The sequence below is a fragment of the Anabrus simplex genome, chromosome 4, assembly GCF_040414725.1.
Source record: "Anabrus simplex isolate iqAnaSimp1 chromosome 4, ASM4041472v1, whole genome shotgun sequence".
Classification (NCBI taxonomy): domain Eukaryota; kingdom Metazoa; phylum Arthropoda; class Insecta; order Orthoptera; family Tettigoniidae; genus Anabrus; species Anabrus simplex.
This window is the reverse complement of record NC_090268.1, coordinates 218788055-218810776: the sequence shown is the minus strand read 5'-3', so window position 1 is coordinate 218810776 and position 22722 is coordinate 218788055. Positions and strand designations below refer to the sequence as shown.

Below are 22722 nucleotides of genomic sequence, written 5' to 3'. Positions count from 1 at the left end.
GGCGACTGTTGCTGCTCCCAGCAACGTCGCAAATAGTCAAAGCTCGAAGGGGGGGACCACCCCACCTTCGACCAACCAGAAGTCTGTGCCGGCTGGGAACTGCCAGCCGGCACAGCAAGGGGGGAAGACTAAGTCACCCCCCCCTAGGAGGTCGACGAAAGTCGTGCCCCAGCCGGCGGAGGCGGCTTCGTTGACCAGGGCTGGGAAACCATCTCCCAGCCCGTCTAAACTTGAAACGAAAAAGGGGAAGAAGAGCGCCCGTCCTGAGCGCTCTCGGACTTCCCCTGCGAAGGAGAAGTCATGCCCTCCATCTGGGGGATATGAGTCTGCGCCGGGAGGCACTCCTGCTCCCAAACCTGCGCGCTCTCCTCGTAGGGGACCCCCTCGCGCCCGAAAAGCATCGAAGATCTGGGCGGCACCCCTGCCATCTTTTGATGACGGGATGGATGTCGCGTTGTCCTCTACATCTACGGATGTAGAACTAGATAGTGTTTAGGCTAACGAGCATTTTGTTGCTCATAACCTAACACTCCCTTTATAGTCCACACTATGGCACTGTTACAGTGGAATTGTAACGGTTATGACAGGCATCTTGCTGAGTTACGTCAGCTTATTAGTGAGTACGCAGCGAGTATAGTCTGTATTCAGGAGACCAATTTCCGACCTGGTCATCACACGGTCTTGAGGAATTTCAAACTATACTCGACAGAACGATACTATGCTCACCGGGCTTCCGGAGGCGTTGGCATTTTTGTACGTTCTGATAGCTACAGCGAAGAGGTTCCTTTAAGAACCCCTCTTGAGGCTGTAGCTGTTCGCGTCTCGCTGCCTATCATAGCCACAGTGTGTAATGTTTACCTTCCACCAGGCCAGCATCTGAACATCAACGATGTCGCTGATCTTATAGATCAGCTTCCACCACCCTTCCTCTTATTGGGAGATTTTAACGCCCATCACCCCATATGGGGCTCTGAGACGCCTTGCCCCCGAGGAAGAGAGCTGGAAACACTCCTATCAGATCTGGATTTATGTATTTTGAACACAGGGGAACCAACTCACTTTAGTGTACGTTACGGCACATATTCTCGCATAGACGTTAGTCTATGCAGCCGAACGTTGGTTCCACTGTTTCGGTGGAATGCCCACGATGATCTCTGTGACAGTGACCATTTTCCCATCGTTCTTACTTTGTTGAATCATAAACCCGTCGAGGCTCCCCCTCGATGGATTCTTCAACATGCTGATTGGCCAAAGTACACATCACTAGCTGTCTTTAGCGAAGATGTCAGGCGGACCGTCGGCGAGGAAATAACTTACATCACCCAAGTTATTCTTGCTGCTGCTGAGGAGTCCATTCCGTTTTTCTCGGGGACTCCTCGCCGAAAACTCGTTCCTTGGTGGAACGATGAAATAGCAGCAGCCATCAAAGAACGCCGTCGCGCTCATAAGCGTTACCGTAGACAGCCTACTGTGGCCAACTTGGTAACATTTAAGAAATTCCGCGCTAAGGCGCGAGTTCTTATTCGACAAAGTAAGAAGGCTTCATGGGAGAGATATGTGTCGTCCATGACGTCACATACTCCATCATCTCAAGTGTGGACGAAACTTCGACGAATTTCGGGTATTCAAGGATCATCTGCTGTACCGGGAATTTCCATTGCAGGCAGTGTCGCCACTGATCCCCTCGCGATTGCCAACCATCTCGCTAGTCATTTCGCGGATGTCTCTGGCTCCGGGAATTACCATCCTGATTTCCTCCCTCTGAAGCGGGAGGCAGAACGTCATCACCTTAGTTTTGCCACCCAAGCTTCAGAGGACTACAACGTGCCCTTTACGGAGTGGGAACTCCGCAGCGCCTTAGCGCTTTGCAAGGACACGTCTCCTGGACCAGACAACATCCATAACCAGATGTTGAAACACCTTAGTGATGATAGTTTACTATATCTCCTTCGTGTGTTCAACCGAATCTGGACAGAGGGTGATTTTCCGTCTCAGTGGCGAGAGGGCATAGTCATTCCTGTCCTCAAGCCTGACAAAGATCCTAAGTATGCAGGAAGTTACAGACCGATTTGTCTTACAAATTGCCTGTGTAAGCTATTTGAGAGGATGGTAAATCGCAGACTCGTGTGGTGTCTGGAGAAACAAGGACTCTTGTCCGAGTACCAATGTGGATTCCGAGCCGCTCGATCCACCACAGACCACTTGGTACGCCTGGAGAGCTCTATCCAGGATGCGTTTCTCCGAAAACAGCACTTGGTAGCTGTCTTCTTTGACTTGGAGAAGGCCTACGACACCACCTGGCGATATGGCATCCTTTCAGTCCTGCATCAATGGAGATTCCGAGGTAACTTGCCGGTATTTATTGCGAATTTTTTGTCCCTCCGTCTATTCCGTGTCCGAGTAGGTAGGACATATTCGCAATACCACGTTCAGGAAAATGGAGTCCTACAGGGATCGGTTCTTAGTGTCACTCTGTTCGCGATTGCCATAAACGGTATTGTCGCTGCTGCTGGTCCAGCCGTCATACCGTCCCTATATGTGGATGATTTTGCTCTGCACTATAGCTCGTGCAGTATGGCAGTCGCAGAGCGACAGTTACAGCAAGCTATTAGGAGGGTGGAGAAGTGGACCTTAGAACATGGCTTTCGGTTTTCTGCCGCAAAGACCTCCGTTGTCCACTTTTGTCGTCAACGTACACTTCACCCTCATCCTGAGCTTTATCTAGGTAATGTCGTTCTTCCAGTTGTTGACACCTACCGATTTCTTGGGCTCCTCTTTGACAGTAAATTATCGTGGGAGCCACACGTGCGGGAGCTAAAAGTGCAATGCACCAAAAGGCTTAACCTCTTGAAGTTTCTTAGCAGCACTAATTGGGGAGCTGACCGCGTTGTGCTCCTGCGATTCTATCGGGCACACATTTTATCTCGGTTAGACTACGGCAGTGCAGCATATGGCTCCGCAAGACCAAGCGTTCTTGCGAAGCTGAACAGTATCCACCACAGCGGGGTTAGGTTGGCGACGGGAGCTTTTCGTACTAGCCCCATCGCTAGCCTGCTCGCTGAGTCTGGTGTGCCGCCTTTACACCTGAGGCGCCAGCAAATGCTTCTTTTGTATGCTGCAAATTTGCGACAGATGCCACTTCATCCGAGCTATCCCTGCGTATTCAACAATGGCAACCGTTTGTTGTACGTTGCTCATCCTCGTGCGACGCGGCCGGTTGGGATACGCTTGGATAGCAGTTATGAATTGTTTGACGTACCTTCGATTCCTTGCCTTGTCAGACAACCAAGTGGGGTACCTCCGTGGGTTGTACGACGACCTGAAATCATCCTGGATTTGCACACTGGCCCGAAAGGAGACACGGACCCTTCGATTTATCGGAGGATCTACCTGTCCGTTCTTGGCCGCTATCCAGGTTCGGTCGTCGTTTACACGGATGGTTCAAGGACAGATACGAAGGTGGGCTGTGCGTTCGTTGTCGACAATGATCGCTTTCTTTTTGCTCTCCCGGACACCTGTAGTGTGTACACGGCAGAGCTCTATGCTATCTGTGAGGCTCTGCGGTACGCACTAGACAATGTACGCCGACACTTTCTCGTGTGTACTGACTCCTTGAGTTCGCTTCTGTCTATTGATACCTGTTTCCCTCGGCATCCTCTGGTGCAGCGGATCCAGGACCTGCTGGCCGGGTGTTCGGATGCCGGCACCAGAATTACGTTCGTGTGGCTCCCCAGCCACATGGGCATAGAGGGAAACGAGTTAGCGGATCAGGCTGCCAAGGAGGCAGTTACACTGCCCCCGTTGCCTTTCAAGGTTCCAGCAAGTGATATTCGCTCTCAGCTGAGACATCTGGTTATGTCTCATTGGGAGATGGAGTGGCAGGCCATCCCACTTCCCAATAAGCTGCGAGCGATAAAAGGAACAACGAAGGTATGGAGGACTTCCCTTCGGGCTTCGCGGAGGGAAGCCGTGGTATTATGTCGCCTTCGGATCGGCCACGGTATCTTGACGCACTCCCATCTACTGAAAGGAGAACCCCCTCCGGTGTGTACCTGCGGCGACCATCTTACCGTGGTACACATCCTTACGGAGTGCGTGGACCTGGTCGATCTGCGCCGTAGTATTAACCTTCCGAGTACTATCTCCCTTATCTTGCGCGATGACGAGCAGTCAGCAGACCTCGTCATCCGCTTTATGAGGGATAGCGGTCTGTTTTATCGTGTGTGATGATGTCCTTTGTCCTAGTGTTGTTTATGTCAGTTGCGCTTTTATCTCATTGACTCCATTTTAGTTTGTGTTGCGCATTTTAATGTGTTATTTTAACGTGTAACGTACATTATGTGTTAATATATGTATTACTGGGCGATGCCTTATTCCTTCGATTTCCTGTACTTTCTCTTATTTTAATAGAACATAAGGCATTGCGTATTAGATCCACTGACTGTTTTAATCTCACCCTCATTTTTCATCATTACCATTCTTTTTTAACTCTAGTCAGTGGATACTTTTTAAAATTTTAACTTCATATCTCATGTCCTTCATTTCGTTCCATTAGGGGCCGATGACCTTCGATGTTAGGCCCCTTAAAACAACAAGCATCATCATCATCAAGTACATTACTTGTGAGTAGTACCGTCTTGTGTGGAACACCGTGAGTTTCGCTACTTTTGATTAGTACCGCAACATGACAAGTACCATGGTTCTACTTTACTCGCGACATGTATCATTCTGTGGGGCCTTAGACATTAATTTTGCACCCCTTTAGACATCAAGCATCATTGTGCTTTATGAGTGGTCCCTTGATCAGTAATCAATTATGTATGATGTTTGTTTGAGTCTGATCCACTGTATTTTAATCGTTTGTTTCCTCTTTTTTTTTGTGGGGTTCATGTCCATCCATTCATTCTTCATCACATTATTATTTTTTTGGTCAGCGGATGAATTTGACATTTTTGTTCTTTCATTTCGTACCATTAGGGGCCGATGACCTCGATGTTAGGCCCCTTCAAACAACAAACATCATCATCATCATCACTAAAAACTATGATCATGCACCCTGGTGCGAGGTATAAGAACTTATAATTCAAAGAAGTTTTGTATTCATAAGTTTTTTTTACTGATTGATGTTCATTCATTTTTGGGTTGGCAATATTTCCTCTTTATTTCCGCCAGTTTTGAATCTAGCCAATCCCTAATTTCTGTAATTAATTTTCTACCAATCACTGGCTTCTTGTTCTATCCTGAAGTGTGACTTTGAATTGGACCAATTAAATTGAGAGGGTGTGGCTGGTTTATTCCTGAATGATCTCGAACCTTCCCTGAGGGTTTATAAACTGCGACTTTTCACGTCTCTTGGCCAATTGATCGTCATCTTATTGAGTGTGTGTGTCAAAGCAGGATGCGGGCGGCCTCTTTCATCGGTCAGCAGTACATCTACAAGGTAATGGCCACATAACATAACAGAGTGATGTACTCTCTCGAGCCCCCCTTCATCTTAGTTTGAGGTGACTACGTTTCATGACTGTTTTACATTCTGTAATGTAGTAATGTAATTTCTATACGAGTCATCTCAGTAGTTAGTGGAATAGCCCTTGTTTCATCGGCCTAGGGCCCCTTAGTTTTTTTTAGTGTTCATATCTAGGAGTGCAAGTAGACGCCTCCATTCATTTTTGTGTTCGGGCCACTAATTTAACCTGTTATTCTTATTCCACGAAGGCCCAGTAGGTTGGGTATTTAATACCCCTGTAAAAGTAAGTTCAGTTTTGTAACTGAGAGTGATGTATGTTGCCTTTGAGTAGGCAGTAAGAAACTGAGAGCCTGTTAGCTCTTTTTAAAATTTGGTGATTGTAACGAGCGCCTCTGGAAGGCTAGTTATTGTATTTTGGGAGCAAGTGCTCCATGAATTAGGGGGATTTCTGCCCTTGAGTAAATTTGTGCTCTTGGCGAATTTGAGCTGAGAGCTCAAGAATTGTAAAGCGAGGGGCTTGAAGCCCAGGACTTGTAGAATTCACTATATTGTATTTTCCTTGACTTGTTTCTAAATTGCTAATTGTGTCTGTTACGTTGTTATTTGTTGATTTTTGAAATTCTAAAGAAATATAACCTTTGTTAAAGTTTTAAATTAACTTTAATATTGTAGTTAGACCCATTCACCCCAGCACCTTCTTTCACCTCTTTCTGCTCCACGGGTATCCCCGGAACTATTATTATTATTATTATTATTATTATTATTATTATTATTATTATTATTATAATCCAGTGTCTTCACGTGAGAATCATAGACACATTCGCAGCGAATATTACTTTGGATGAAGGTGTTATTCATAACATTGGCAGAACGAGAAAGTCTACTTACGTCATTTGAAGCGTTGGTCCTCACGTTGTAACTTGTGATCACGGATTCGTTCTGAATACGATTCATCCAAACTGCTATCACCTCATCGTCGTTCGCCCAGGATACATCCCACAGCACGTGGTCGCTGGAAAATAAGTAACGAGTGATCACATGTGCAGTTCTGAGGGTGTATTAAATTTCCAGGGATGAAACAGATATGTTTTATTGAACAAACACCGGTCTTGTTGCTGTCATTGGCGGTAATACTTCCCAAAGCTAGTGAGCAGCGCGTCCTGCATGTTCAAAGACTGCAGCATGTGCTCATTCAATAGGAGATGTCAAATGGAGTGAGCAAGCAATAGGCTCTTTTGAAACATGTTTGCGAAGTATCGCTATTATGAACTCACGACTGATAAAACATACCTGGTTTGGTCGCACTTAGGGATTACTACAACAACAACTTATTTAGAATGTTCCCAATACGTAAATGTACACTGAGTGGCCAAAAAGTCATGGGAAGACACTGAATGTGATGTTGATAACGAGTTGCTCCTCCGCGAGCCCTCAGAAGGGCAGCAATACGGCGAGGCATCTACTCTACAAGGTGTTTGGAATCGTTCTGGAGGGATCTGGACCCACGCATCTTGCGCTGCTACCCACAATATTCGTCTTGTGTTGTGGAGCATACGCCAGCATCGACAGCATCACATAAATTCTCGATTGGTTTAGGATCGAGGGATCTGGAGAGCCAATCCATGGATGTAACTTCACTGGAATGCTTCTCTAACCACCTGCGTGCCACCACAGGGCAGTGACATGGCACATGGCACATGCACCTGTCAGTGCTCCCTGCAGCCGGATAATAGAGCCTAATTGTGACCATGAGAACGCCACCCAGACTAGAACTGAGCCACCACGAGGTGGCGAGAGGTAATACTCCCACGTGGCGCGTCCCAGGTGGCGGATAGGGGGTTCCTAACCGGCTTGCCGGCGGACTTGAGGGAAATAAAATACCTCTCGCGGACCGAACACACTACCCCTTGCGGGTGGGGGCGCACATGTAGAATACACCCGCGGTATCCCCTGCCTGTCGTAAGAGGCGACTACAAGGGGCGACCAAGGGATGATTGAATTAGAACCATGAACCTACTCTTGATTCGTACCATCATGCGGGGAACACCATGGGTTCCATGTGCTTGCAAGTAGTATCACTAAATTGGTACGAAATAGGTTTGTGATTAGTTGCAGTAAAAGCCTGGCCTGGTGGATTCCAGTACCCGTGCGTTGTACCCATGTGAGCAACACCGCGGGTCTGGGCGTAGCCTGTGAGTTGTACCACTATATGAGCAGCACCGTGGGTCTGCGTTGCCTGTGATTAGTACCCACTATGTGAGGAACATCACGGGAATACCGGCGCCCGTGTTTAGTACACCTAGGTGGGGAACCTTCTCGGTTTGCGTTGACTCTGAGTTGGGCCATTGTGTGAGACACACCATAGGTCTGCGTTACTTGTACGTATTGCAATACCTGTGAGTAGTACCATCTTTTGTGGAACACCGTGAGTCTTCGCTACTTCTGATTAATACCCCAACATGACACATACCATGGTTCTATTTTACTCGCGACATGTACCATTCTGTGGGGCCTTAGACGTGGATTTTGCACCCCCTTTAGACACCAAGCATCATTGTGCTTTATAAGTGGTTCCTTGGTCGGTAATAATGTTATTTTCGATCTGTATTGAGTCCGATCGACTGGTTTTTGTTTGTTTGTTTTGTGTTTTGTTGAGTTCCTGTCCATCCATTCATTCTTCATGCCATATTTTTATTTATTTTGGTCAGTGGATGCCTTTGCAATTTTCGTTCTTTTATTTCGTACCATTAGGGGCCGATGACCTTCGATGTTAGGCCCCTTAAAACAACAAGCATCATCATCATCATCATGGTCCACTGCCGATGTTGGCGGGCCCATGGACGTCGTCGAGCTCTGTGTCGAGGTGTCAGTAAAGGGACACGAATTGGTCGTCGGCTGGTGAAGCCTATGCGGTACAGTTCTGCTAGAAATGTGTTCCTGACTCCCAACAGTCAACTAGGCTGTGCTATGACTCACAATATCCCATGGTTCTGCTGAGGCGATGTGATGTCCGTTCGTTGAACGCATGTGGTCTTCCCGTGCGGCGGTTTACGCTGGTGGTAACATCCTCTCTGAGATATTGAAGATCCACCCTCAACACCGCTGAGCTCGGAAACCCCAAATTCGTGTGTTATCTCCGCAATGCTATGACCCATGTGCCTTGCTCTGATGATCATCTCACGTTCAAAGTCGGTTAACTCGCGACGTGTTGCCATCTTCACGACACTGGTATCTGTGACAGATTGCTCAGCTACGCAGCAGCTAGCCGCAACGCTCAGGGTTCATACACGGCGCATTTTCTAATGGGACTCCCCTTCCCGTAACTTTTGGTCACTCAGTGTATATGCGCCTTTGGAGTTCAGGTGCTAAATACCTTATTTTGGTGCCTAAAATAGGAGAAAATAGCTCGGAAAAATATATTTTATGGAGATTCAGTTGTACGTATTGTAATAAGCATTTATCAATTAAAATACAAGTTTTAGTTTGCTAATTTGATGATAACTCTTTAGAGGGAAATATAAAATATATTTCATTCACCTCTTTGCTGCAAATGTCACAGAATGTAATTAATAATAATGTTATTGGTGTTTTCTTCCCACTAGCTACTTCTACGGTTTTTGGGGTCGCCAGAATTTTGTCCCGCAGAAATTCTTTGACGTGCCAGTAAATCTACCGGCACGATGCTGATGGGATTGCGTTGAGGATCAGATCTGGCAAGGTGGGCTCAGCCCAGCAGGAGACACCTGTAACCAGTGTTCGGCATAATGGACAAACTGAAGAAAGAGGAATGTTCTCAAAGTCCCGCCTTTCACTTTTAACATCTATATATTAAAAAAATTATGAAAACTTAAGTCAGGCAGTCCGGCCATTCTATCCGGTCGATTTCCTTCATTCTTTTTTTAACTGAAAGGTATTCATGCACAGATTTGTCATTAGGTACTATAAATCAATTAACTTCCGCCTTCCTCAAATTATTTCATTTGTTCAATTTTTGGTCTCTTTGAAGCAATCATATCTTTGGTTCTAATTGAGATATGGAGTTCGTTTTTGCCTAAGAACACTCAATGGATCAAGCTCTTTCATTCAGCTCTTAACTATTCAAATTAGTTGATTCTGAGGAAAGTTATGAGTGCACATTCAATTTGACGTCTCATTGCTTCAACATTTTTTTCTCATTGAAGTAATCATATCTTTCGTTCTAATTGAGGTACGCAGTTAGTTTTGGTCTAAAAACACTCATTGGATCAAGCTCTTGCTTGTAAGGCAATAACTACTTAAATTGGCAGATTCTGAGAAAAGTTACCAGTACATTTGTCTCCATGACGAAGATCATTGAAGGACTTTTTAACAGTCTGGCGCGTAGTGTTGTTCCAAGGAACGTTTAATTCAATTTCTTTGTGTGATGTATTTTCAAGTGTTTTGTTGACGTAATATTACATTCTATTACCACAGCAGATCATGTGCTTTATTTCATTAACTCGAAACTTTGCAAATACACCTGTGAGGATAGTAACGAACAGCACTATACACTGTACATTGCGGGCGGAGCCAGCGGGAAACTGCTTGTTTTGTTTGAAAAGTATCTCAACTGTTCAAGATTCTGAAAATCTACTGGAAACAAAACTGTGACAATATGTCAGTGTATCTCTTTGTTCAATTTGTGCATTATGTTTTCAAATATTTAGGTTTCTCGGAATAAATTAAAATATTTTTAAATCGATTTAGGGATATCATAAGAATTTTAGGAGTATAAGCAATTAAGTTATAGGTTCTATAACATCAATTTAGACATTTTTAGCCTTTGTAGGACCACCGTTATTAACCTAATAAATATATGAAACGTCTAAATACTACTTCCTTTTAAGTTATCTATTCAGGCACAAAATAGGTGTTTGCCTAAAATCAAACGTCCACTTACAATAGTCAAAATCTTTGCATACGTGTGTAATCTTATTTTCTTAAGCATGGACAAATACGGAATACAATAAGAAGAAATATGTGTTTAATGCCGCCGTTTATTGCTTTTCAAGATCCACTGCTGCATCAATTAATTAACATTCCTTTTTCATTACAATTTCATTTCTCCCTCCATTTATTAACTATTGAAACAGAATGCTTTTTACATTTTCAGTGTGAAGTGTCTGCTCTTATTCTAAAAAATATATCTATAATGGGCGGCTCGCATCTCACACGGTGATTGGTACGTTTAAAGGATTTATTGTACATGAAAATTTTCCCATTTATTTGAAAACCGGCGTTTTATAACTCACTAACATTTTAATGTTTTTATTTGACAGTTGTATATCGACTTCTTTTCGATATTTTCAAAGTAGCAGACTCACTGAAAAAAAACTAGGAAAGTTGATGTTTTGATGCCAAGGGATAACCCCTGTGGGTGGGGGCGGCAGAATAACACCCACGGTATCCCATGCCTTTCGTAAGGACTGACTTAAAAGTGCCAGAGGCTCTTGACTTCGGAGTTGATGTTGGCGACCATGGGGTTCTTAGCTGAGTTTCGGCATTGTTCCCCTCACTTCTGCCTTACATTCATCTGTTCTATCCAATCTCCCTTGGTCAACTCTTGTTCTTTTCTGACCCCGACGATATTTTGTTCCGAGGGCTAGTGAGTCTTCCGTTTTGACGCCCTTTATTTGTCCGATACCTTCATTTGTCGAAGCGTCAGAGCCCTTTCCATTTTTTGCCTCCGATTAGTGTTAATACAGGATTGTTGCCCACTTGTGCTTTCTCTTAAAACAATTCTCACCACCATCACCACGAATCAAAGGGATGTCTGCTACAGTTCAAGTTACAGTCACATACTTTTAAATCCGGACGAGTTGGCCGTGCGGTTAGGGCCGCGCAGCTGTGAGCTTGAATCCAGGAGATAGTGGGTTCGACTCCACTGTCGGCAGCCCTGAAGATCGTTTCCCGTGGTTTCCCATTTTCATACCAGGCAAAGGCTGGGGCTGTACCTTAATTAGGGCAACGGCTGCTTCCTTCCCACTCCCAGGCCTTTCTTATCCCATCGTCACCATAAGACCTATCTGTATCGGTGCGACGTGAAACAAATTTTCAATTAAAAACATTATTTTAAAACTCTCTTCGTCCACGAACCTGCTACGCAGGCGTAGCAGGGGGAGAGGTGATACTCCCACGTGGCGCGTCCCACGTGGCGCGTCCCACGTGGCGGATACGGGGTTCTAACCGGCTTTCCGGCGGACTTGAGGGAAATAAAATACCTCTCGCGGACCAAACACACACCCCCTGTGGGTAGGAGAGGCAGACGAAGAATTCACCCATGGTATCCCTGCCTTCGTAAGAGGCGACTAAAAGGGGCGACCAAGGGATGATCCAGTTAGAACCATGAAACTACTTGTAGTTAGTACCATCACGCAGGGAACACCATCGGTTGCATTTACTTGCGCGTAGTACCACTATGTTAGGTACGCAATAGGTTTTTGATTAGTAGCGACAGTATGTGAATCATGATGAGGGTCTTACAGTACCTGTGATTCGTACCCTATATGAGCGACACCATGGTTCTACCTTACCTATACTCAGTTCCCACTATGTGAGGAATTGCACGGGATAGTACGAGTCCCTGTGGTTAGTCCACTTATGTGAGGAGCGCCATAGGTTTGCGTTGCCTTCATAGGTTTGCGTTGCCTGTAAATAGCGCCGCAATGTGCGAAACACCATAGGTCTGTGTTGCATGTGCGCATTACACTACCCGTGAATAGTACCATAATGTGTGGAATACCGCGATTCTCCGCTACTTTTGAATAGTACCGCAACATTACACATAGCATCGTTCTACTTTTCTAGTTATAAATACCATTATGAGGGACCGATGACTTGGATTTTGGACCCGTTTCGACCGATTCAGTATCATGCTATAAAAGCATTTCCTTGGTCAGTATTATTATTGTTTTGTGCCAGCTTCTGTGCATGTGAGGCACAGTGGGTCGGATCCACTGATCGTTTTAAATTCATATCCGTCCATCCATTCATTCTTCGTCCTCACGCTTTGAATTCTGGTCAGTGGAGGATTTTGGAATTTTAAGTTGTCATTTAATTTCGTCTCATTTCGTACCCCACGAACCTGCTACGCAGGGGGAGAGGTGATACTCCCACGTGGCGCGTCCCAGGTGGCGGATAGGGGGGTCCCACCGGCTTGCCGGCGGACTTGAGGGAAATAAAATACCTCTCGCGGACCAAACACACACCCCCTGTGGGTGGGGGAGGCAGACGAATAATACACCCACGGTATCCCCTGCCTGTCGTGAGAGCCGACTAAAAGGGGCGACCAAGGGATGATTGTATTCGAACCATGCAACTACATGTGATTAGTACCACCACGAGGAGAACACCAAGGGTCGCTTTTACTTGTGCGTAGTACCACTATATTAGGTACGAAATAGGTTTGTGATTAGTACGAGTAGCACACAGGAGCACCGCGCGGTCGGCTTTTGCAGTACCTGTGATTAGTACCACCATATGAGCGGGACCATGGGATGATAGCTACCATGGACCTGCCTTACCTGTGATTAGTACCCACTATATGAGGAACACCACGGGATAGGGAGAGGTCCCTGTGGTTAGTACTCTTATGTGATGAACATCATAGGTTTGCGTTGCCTGTAAATGGCGCCGCAGAGTGAGAAAAACATAGGTCTGTATTAATGTCGAATTTCATAAGCTTTGAGTAGTACAGTAATATGTGGAATACCGCAAGTCTCTGCTACCATTGATTAGTAGCGCAACAGGACAGATACCATGGTTCTACATTACTAGCGATAAGTATCATTCTGAGGGGCCTTTGACTTGTATTTTGGACCCATTTAGACACCAAGCATCCTCGATTTGCTTTGGAAGTGGTCCCTTGGTCAGTAATACTATTAACTATGATAGTTTTTTGAGTCGGATCCACAGATTGTTTTAAATTCATGTTCATTCATTCATTCATTCATTCATTCGTTCATTCATTCTTGAAGACATTTTTTATTTTGGTCAGTGGATCATTTTGAACTTTTACTTTGTCGTTTCATTTTGTACCATTAGGGGCCGATGACCTCGATGTTAGGCCCCTTTAAACAACAACAAAAAAATGAGGAACACCACGGGATAGGGAGAGGTCCCTGTGGTTAGTACTCTTATGTGATGAACACCATAGGTTTGCGTTGCCTGTAAATGGCGCCACATAGTGAGAAAAACATAGGTCTGTATTCTAAGTCGTATTTCATAAGCTCTGAGTAGTTCAATAGTGTGTGGAATACTGCAAGTCTCTGCTACTTTTGATTAGTACCGCAACAGAACAAATACCATGGTTCTACTTTGCTAGCGATCAGTACCGTTATGAGGGGCCGATAACTTCGATTTAGGACGCCCTGTTGACTGCACGCATAATCGATTGTGTTATGCTATAGCAGTAGTCCCTTGGTTAGTAATACTATTTTGTCACGTCAGTTTATGTGAATGTGAGACCTTGCGGGTCGCATCCACTGATTGTTTTAAATTCATGTCCATCCATTCATTCTTCGTTCTCACGCTTTTGAATTCTGGTCAGTGGAGAATTTTAGACTTTTAATATGTCATTCCATTTCGTCTCATTTCGTACCATTAGGGGCCGATGACCTAGATGTTAGGCCCTTTTAAACAACAATCATCAATCAATCAATCAATCAATCAATCAATCATCATTTCGTACCATTAGGGGCCGATGACCTCGATGTTAGGCTCCTTTAAACAACAAACATCAATCATCATTTTCTTCAGTCAGCCCGTATTGGGCATCGTCCAACATCGGACCCCCGGAAATACCTGCTACGACCGGCTGGGCAGCTTGACTCGGCTTCAGAAACCCTTCAGGGAGGCAACCGGCCGGTAACAAGCGCAGCGTGAAAATGTGGGATCCAGTTTCATTAGGTCCCTAGTTGCTATCAGAACCGATGAGTATGATTTCAAGCTAGTTACTGACATTCTATTTACTAGACACATTGAAGGTGAGGGCCTCAAGGAAATGCGCAACGGTAGTTTGCCACTGAAGGTGCGCACTGCAGTACTGGCTGATCGGTTGCTCAAGTGCGACCACTTTGGCGAAATCCCCGTCAAAGTGGAGGAGCAGAAAACTTTGAATCTGGTTCGTGGATCTTCCACCGCGATCTCATCTTGAACACTGACGATGAGTTGATGGAAGACATGAAGCACCGTGGAGTAACACACGTCCGGCGCATTACCCTCAATGTCAAAGGCGAAGACGTTGCCACCGGTGCTTCGTTGTTTCTTTCAAGTTGTTAATGTTACCAGAAAAAGCCAAGGTAACAAACTGTCCCTGCGGTGTGAGCCGTGTTTCCTTCTTCCCATGCGCTGCTATCAGCCAAAGGTTCGGGCATCTGGTATCTCGCTGTTCGAATCAGTCTGTGTGTGGTGCATGTGGAAGACGAACTCATGGCGCGGAAGAGTGCACACTTCCTTACAGGTACACTTACTGCCCTGGTCTTCATTCTGCTCGAGATAGAAACTGTCCGGTATATCTGAGTGAGATAAGGATATAGGAGATAAAGACACTGTTTGGTGTTTCCTACCAGGAAGCGCGAAGTGAGTTTAATTCCATGAATGCTCTTGCGAAGACACTAGACTTTAGCGTGATAGCACATAGTCTACAAGGTCGTTCTTTGTTTCACTAACACCTGTGAAGATCACCGCGCACAAGGCGCCAGTTGCTCCTGTGAGCAACGCCGCAAAAATAAAAGCTCGACGGTGGAGTCCACCCAGACTTCGACCACACAGAATCCTTTCCTGGTTAGATAAATTAAGCCGGCACAACAGTGATTTAAGAAAGGCCTATGACACTACACTGCGATATAACATATTTCCAGTCCTGCATCAATGGACATTCCGAGGTAATGTGCCGATTTGTATTGCGAATGTTTTGTCCCTCCGTCTATTCCATGTCCGAGTTAGGAGGGCATATTTGCAATACCATGTTCAAGAAAATGGAGGCCCACAGCGATCGATTCTCAGTATCACACTGTTCGCGATTGCCATAAACGGTATTGCCGCTGCTGGTGGTCCAGCAGTAATACCGTCCCTATATGGGGACGATTTTGCTCTGCACTATAGCTTGAAAAATATGGCAGTCGAAGAGCGACAATTACAGCAAACTATTAGGAGTGTGGAACAGTGGACCTTAGGACATGGCTCTCGGTTTTCAACTGGAACTGCTGCCGGAAGCGCACTCTTCACACCCATCCGGAGTTATATTAGGTTGGGGACAGGGGGTGTCCATCCTGAAGTCTGCACATAACGAATTCTTTGGCCCCTTGCTTAAAATAAGAGCTACTCAGATGTCAGTTAAAAGTCAAAGTATTCAATTTCTTTGTGACACCACTTGGGGTGGTGGTGGTGGTGGTGGTGATTATTGTTTTAAGAGGAAGTACAACTAGGCAACCATCCTCCTACTACTTTGGGGGGGCAGACCGCATGTTGCTCCTACGATTTTATCGGGAACTTATTTTATCCAGGTTAGTCTATGGCAGTACAGCACATGAATCAGCAGGGCAAAAGCGTCCTTGCTAAATATGATAGCATCCGCCACAGCGGAGATAGGTTGGCAACGGGAGAATTCCGTACAAGCCCTATTGCTAGCCTACTCACTTAAACTTGTGTGCCTCCTCTTCGTTTGAGGCGCCAACAAATATTATTCACCTATGCTGCGAATTTGAGAATGATGTCACTTTACGTAAGCTATCCCTGAGCATTCCACGATTAAAATCGTCGCGTCGGCTTTACCGTTCTTATCCACACGCAACGCAACCGGTTAGTACACGTTTGGATAGCAGTCACAGATTGTTTGATACACCTTCAGTTCCTTGTCTTGTCAAATACTCCCGTGTTCAATGGCTGACAGATGAAATTAAATGATATTGAAGAGTGTTGATGAAATGAAAGATGACAGGGAAAACCGGAGTACCTGAAGAAAACCCTGTCCCGCCTGCGTCCCAGAGGCTCAACTAATTTCGTTACATTTGAATTTGTTTCTGTTAATTTCTACATCCAATAAAATTAAAATTTGAAGATATATTTCGAATGAGTAATTCAATTCTATAGACGTCTATGCAACTTATTTCAGAAATGTAAATAGGGAACAGCAAGTAATTTGTTTCACTATCTTCTCTGTTGCTTAATTTGGGAGTTACAACGCTTATTTCATGTTACAGAAGTCTCGCTACTTACTCTGTGACGTTTTTCGGTGCTTGGAGAACTCTTCCAGCTCCAGTGACGAGGTCTGTAATGACGTGGAGCTCCACGTGCGGGTTCGTGGTCCCGGGCTGGAACAAACAAGACTCTGTAGCTCTGGAACCCATTGTGTGCCATCAAAACAATATTGTTGAGGCTGGAAACTAAGGGCTTTATTACACTAGGCCGCCAGGTGGCGCTGCTCGTCATTGGGCATTGATTGTTATGGAGCTTATTAGATGAGGGCAGCCGGTGGCGTCGCCATAAACTGGCTGCTGTCTGGTTGCCATGCCCCGCGACCGCTTTGGCAGCCACGGGTGGCGGAGAGTCGTGGCGGGCCATTGTATCATACCGAGCCTATTACACTGGGCAGCCAGGTGGCGCAACCAGTCGCGCCACCACTCGGTTTGACCACCACGTGGTCAGTCTACTGTGCAATAGTGATAAGAGAACATGTCGGACAACAAATATACGTATGTGCCCCTCCTTGTACTTTTGATGAAAACGAGAAGGCGAAGGGACAGAAAGATGCATGTATACCCTATGTTATCGTTAAGGGAATCTGAAGGGTTGTACTGTACTCTTTTTAACAAACTGTGCTCAGACGACATACATTTTTAATTATTTAAGAATGTCTAAATCGTCTTTCTTTGAATTATTGTCGTTGAAAAAGGTTGATATTACCGGGAAGATACCAAAATGAGAAAGTGCATCACACCAGAAGAAAAGCTTGTAGTCACTTTGAAGTAAGAAAAACGATAAATTGTATTTTTTAAGTTATTAACTTTATTGCATTAGGAAATATTAACTAGTTTGGAAACAGTAAAATTTAACAGAAAATTAATATTTTAGTTCAATATTTCTTATTGAAGATTTACTTCTATTCCTCTTTCAATCATGTTACTAAATGCAATTTTGTATGTTAATATCAAATTTATCCTATTCTGTCTGTGACTAAAAGTAATAACATTTATTTCCAAAATGTAATAGAAAAGACGAGTTGTTTTACGTGTTTATGTTGAGTGTTTGTATGTGCAGTAAGTTACATATAGTACACACTGAACAGCAAAGGTTCACTCATTTGAGTATCAGAATCTTCATTTGATGTGACTGAAGGGTCTGAAGATGAAGGAGATTGTAAGGGCATGTTTGCATCTTGGCGTTGTTGAAATTGAGTCTGGAAGAAATGAATCTGCGGTTGTTGATTCTCTAGTCCCGGCGAAGGCATTGATTGCTGTTGCATAGAACGCTGTTCCATCGGACTCGCGTAAATGAAACAATGCGCAGAGATAAGTGCGAGAAAAACAAAGATCAGACTTCTCTGCCTGCGAGAACTACCGAACTATCGTGGGACCGAACGAGTTATTGGCGGCGCCACCGGCTGCCCTGCACATGTCGCCAACTGAGTCACCGGTGGCGCAGCTGGTTGCGCCGCCTGGCGGCCTAGTGTAATAGGAGCCTAAGAAGGTGATCTGAAAGTGGGAAGTTCAGCAGAGCTGTGTGACTACTTATCGTCATACCGTATATCATTAAATGAGTTGATGGTTTGATTTGGGATGAATTTTAAGAAGAAACTATTAAAAACTTTCATTATGTGACATAGTAATGCTCATACATGTAAGCTGATGGGATTTTTGCCAATGAATCATTCTAGTTTAGTACATAATTATACAATTCTGTGTATTTGAAATGTTTCCAAGAAGCAAAACCATCTCCATGTAGGCCGTTGGAATAGGCTGGAGTGTTAGCCACAATGTACCGCTTCACAAGTGGAAATGTCGTTTCTTAAATTTTTGAACTTCCTGACGAAGAATCGAACCCACGTGCTTGTGGGTGAACCGAGCACGCCTTTGGCAGCCCTTTAACAAATAACAAACTTTTCACAGATTCAATCTGTAAATAGTTACGAGTAGTATCCGTCCACCTGGCATTGTACAAAATTCAGGAATTGAGAAAATAGCTCAAAATTTTGACATATTTTAGAAAAAAGTGTATGTATTCTCTTTCATATATCGAATGAGATGTTAGTTTTCTTGATGCTAAATACATAAAATTTAATTTGAGAAACCACGAACCTGCTACGCAGGCGTAGCAGGGGGAGAGGTGATACTCCCACGTGGCGCGTCCCAGGTGGCGGATAGGGGGGTCCTAACCGGCTTGCCGGCGGACTTGAGGGAAATAAAATACCTCTCGCGGACCAAACACACACCCCCTGTGGGTGGGGGAGGCAGACGAATAATACACCCACGGTATCCCCTGCGACTAAAAGGGGCGACCAAGGGATGTTTAAATTGGAACCATGAAACTGCTTTTGATACGTGCCATCACGCGGGGAACACCAAGGGTTGCTTTTACTTGTGCGTAGTACCACTACATTAGGTACGAAATTGGTTTGTGATTAGTAGCACACAGGAGCACCGCGCGGTCGGCTTTTGCAGTACCTGTGAATAGTACCACCATATGAGCAGGACCATGGGATGATAGCTACCATGGTTCTGCCTTGCCTATGATTAGTACCCACTATATGAGGAACACCACGGGATAGGGAGAGGTCCCTGTGGTTAGTACTCTTCTGTGATGAACACCATAGGTTTGCGTTGCCTGTAAATGGCGCCGCAAAGTGGGAAAACATAGGTCTGTATTAAATGTCGAATTTCATAAGCTCTGAGTAGTACAATAATGTGTGAATTGCCGCAAGTCTCTGCTACTTTTGATTAGTACCGTAACAGGACAGCTACCATGGTTCTATTTTGATAGCGATCAGTACCGTTATGAGGGGCGGATAACTGCGATTTAGGACCCCTTTTTGACTGCACGCATAATCGATTCAGTGTTATGCTATAGCAGTAGTCCCTTGGTCAGTAATACGATATTGTCACGTCCGTTTATGTGACTGTGCGACATTGCGGGTCGCAACCTCTGATTGTTTTAAATTCATGTCCATCCATTCATTCTTCGTTGTCACATTTTTGAATTCTGGTCAGTGGAGAATTTTAGACTTTTAATATGTCATTCCATTTCGTCTCATTTCGTACCATTAGGGGCCGATGACCTAGATGTTAGGCCCCTTTAAACAACAATCGTCAATCAATCAATCATTTGAGAAAAACACTATGGAAAGACAGGTTTCGTTTTATGAGTTAAACATGAGGCAAACACTGTGTTACCAAAATGCAATTTTAGCCAGTATAAGACATTTTGTAGGTAATTAATTATAAATACGCTATTTTATTTACTAAAACCATGTTTTTCGACAGAAAGTTGATTCTCAACCTTTGCTGAGTTAATAATTGATTATCGAGGAACGAGATCTACAAGACGAGATGTGTAGCTGTGTGTATCTTCTTTTAAGGCCAACTGCAATAATATCATATCATAACATACATGGCTTCCTAAGTAGCTGGACTGCTGGTATTAGCTAATACGAAGATATCACGTACATTTTATAACAACGGCGGTAAAAATGAAATGGCGTATGGCTTTTCGTGCCGGGAGTGTCCAAGGACATGTTCGGCTCGCCAGGTACAGGTCTTTCGATTTGACTCCCGTAGGCGACCTGCGCGTCGTGATGAGGATGAAATGATGATGAAGACTACACATACGCCCAGCCCTCGTGCCAGAGAAATGAACCTATGCTGGTTAAAATTCCCGACCCTGCCGGGAATCGAACCCGGCACCCTCTGAACCGAAGGCCAGTACGCTGACCATTCAGCCAACGAGTCGGACACAACGGCGGTAATTTAACATGATACATATATCATAAGAAAAATCACTGTTGCACGTATGAAAACGCTTCGCCAGCAACTACCCATCACATAATAAACTGGAATCACATATTCTAGTAAAATAGATGGGAAGCCTTCCAGTAAAAGAGATCAACAAGCTGATTATTTAGAAATTTCATTTAATCAAATGACAGCCCGCCTAGTGACCATGATCGTTAAGAACTAAATTCTATATGGTGTGACACCGTAGTTAGCCGGGTTGAGTCCGTTGATCGAAAATATTTTCACCTTAAAATTGTTGGCCGGCAGGGTAGGCAAGGTGGCGGTATACAATATATAATCACTAGATTGCGTGCCAAAAGCCTGGATTCAATTCCAAACCTCTCCGCAGTATTCAAACGGAGTGTGAGTATATTGCGCTGCTATTGGTGATTTGTCCGTCGGATGGGGACTTTAAGCCTTGAGCAGACTCGGCGGTGCTATTTGACAGGAGTAGTCTATGTGCCGACACCGGGTTTCATCTTCTTACTGTCACATATATAACGTCATTCATTTCGTCTCGTAAACTCCTCTGATGAAGTTGATACCGGGAAGAGCAGCCGGTCGTAAAATCTTGCTACGAAGATTCATCTCACTTCTGACCCGACTCCGTAGTGAAGCGGGGTAAGGTTTGGACAGACATACTTACTTAAATAACATTTTCTTTTAGATTTCACGTCACTGGATAGATGGGAATACATGATAAAACTGTTAAAATGATATTTATAACATCATTTTGAATATTAAAAATAATTAAAGGTGTGAAATTCTTCAATTTATTTACTCTCGTGAGAACTATGGTGTTTCCTTAGTTTGGAAATGGTGGACAATTTCTTTTTTTTTTTCGTTTTTGTTTTTGTTATTGGCTTTACGTCGCACCGACACGGATAGGTCTTACGGCGACGATGAGTCAGGAAAGGGCTAGGAGTGGGAAGGAAGCGGCCGTGGCCTTAATTAAGGTACAGCCCCAGTATTTGCCTGGTGTGAAAATGGAAACCACGGAAAACCATCTTCAGAGCTGCAGACAATGGGGGCCGAACCCACTATCTCCCGAATACTGGATACTGGCCGCACTTAAGCGACTGCAGCTATCGAGCTCGGTGGACAATTTCTAATGTTCACTATCCAATGAAAGGAAAGTACACCCAACATGGTGATACTAACCGAATTAACGACCCCGATGATGCTAAGCTTTCCTCCCTGCAAACCCTTAAAACATATGTTGACGTATGGCCCAGCAGCAACTCACGCAATGATGGCAAACTTAGTAATGAAACGTTCAGACACCAAAGATAATAGATCTTTACCTAGCAGGTACATGAATGCAAAAGCTCTGTTGACAAACTAATGATGCCTAACCAACATGGACGAGCTTCAATTTGATGTACGTCTCCTTCATATCAGTTAACTACAGCATGAATTAGAAGAACAAAATGATGTATGCATGTGTGCATGGTCCAGCTCCTTGCCGGTGCGACCTGCGACGCCGCATGTCCTCCAGCTAGGCCCGCCGGCCCAACGATGGTTCGAACCCGGTTAGTATTACCTGTGAGTGGTGCCGTTGAGTGTGACATGCCATGGGTGTACATTACCTGTGATTAGTACTGTACCGGGGGTACACTTTCTCCGGCCAGTTAAACTGCGCACCTTCTATAAGGCAATCTAGGTTATCCAACTTGAACTGGTGTTACGCAAGATAGTTCGGGTTTCAACTGTTAGGTGTCAATACCATAACTTTAATTGCTCCATCTTGTGGGGTAAACTACAATTAATCCACAAAGAAATTTGTAATGTGGAAATTTTTCAACCTGGTTCCTAGGATTCCTTTTTTTTAAATGTATCAAAGTTGTCTACACTTCTGCTGCTTCCTTCTCCAATAGCTAATCGACCAATCAGAAATTTGTAAATATTTTCGCTAGCCAATTAAAATTGAGGGCGTGTACCGGAATCCAGCCTATCTGTACAGAGTTCTGGAAACTTCCCCTCGAAATACTATAAAAGCTGGGCGCTTTAGGGCCGTATTTTCTTCTTCATCGCTCCTGTTTAGTGAGTGTGGCGTGTTATTCGGGGGAAGGGGCCACGGTGGGTTTTCGGAATTCCCAGCAACTCAAGGTAATGGCAGAATTTTCAGAACATGTGATAGCTCCGGCAGATAGCTTGAGGGGAAGGTTGCATAGCTCTTTTATTTTATGTACATTTCTAAACCTAGTGATTTAAATGAAATTTTTTTGGCCAGTCTGAGGACTCTGTTTT

The 22722-nt window shown here is 44.6% G+C and overlaps 1 protein-coding gene across 2 annotated transcripts in view; it reads right to left on the bottom strand.

Annotated features, from left to right (window-relative positions):
* Positions 1-22722, bottom strand: part of LOC136871783 (venom dipeptidyl peptidase 4) — a 281475-nt gene that overhangs the window by 107256 nt on the left and 151497 nt on the right. For both annotated transcript variants that reach the window (XM_067145363.2, XM_067145364.2), the window contains exons 8-9: positions 16703-16797; positions 6356-6479 (exon numbers count right to left, since the gene is read on the bottom strand). In XM_067145363.2, coding sequence (XP_067001464.2) covers positions 6356-6479; positions 16703-16797 — 219 coding nt within the window. The remainder of the gene's footprint in view (positions 1-6355; positions 6480-16702; positions 16798-22722) is intronic.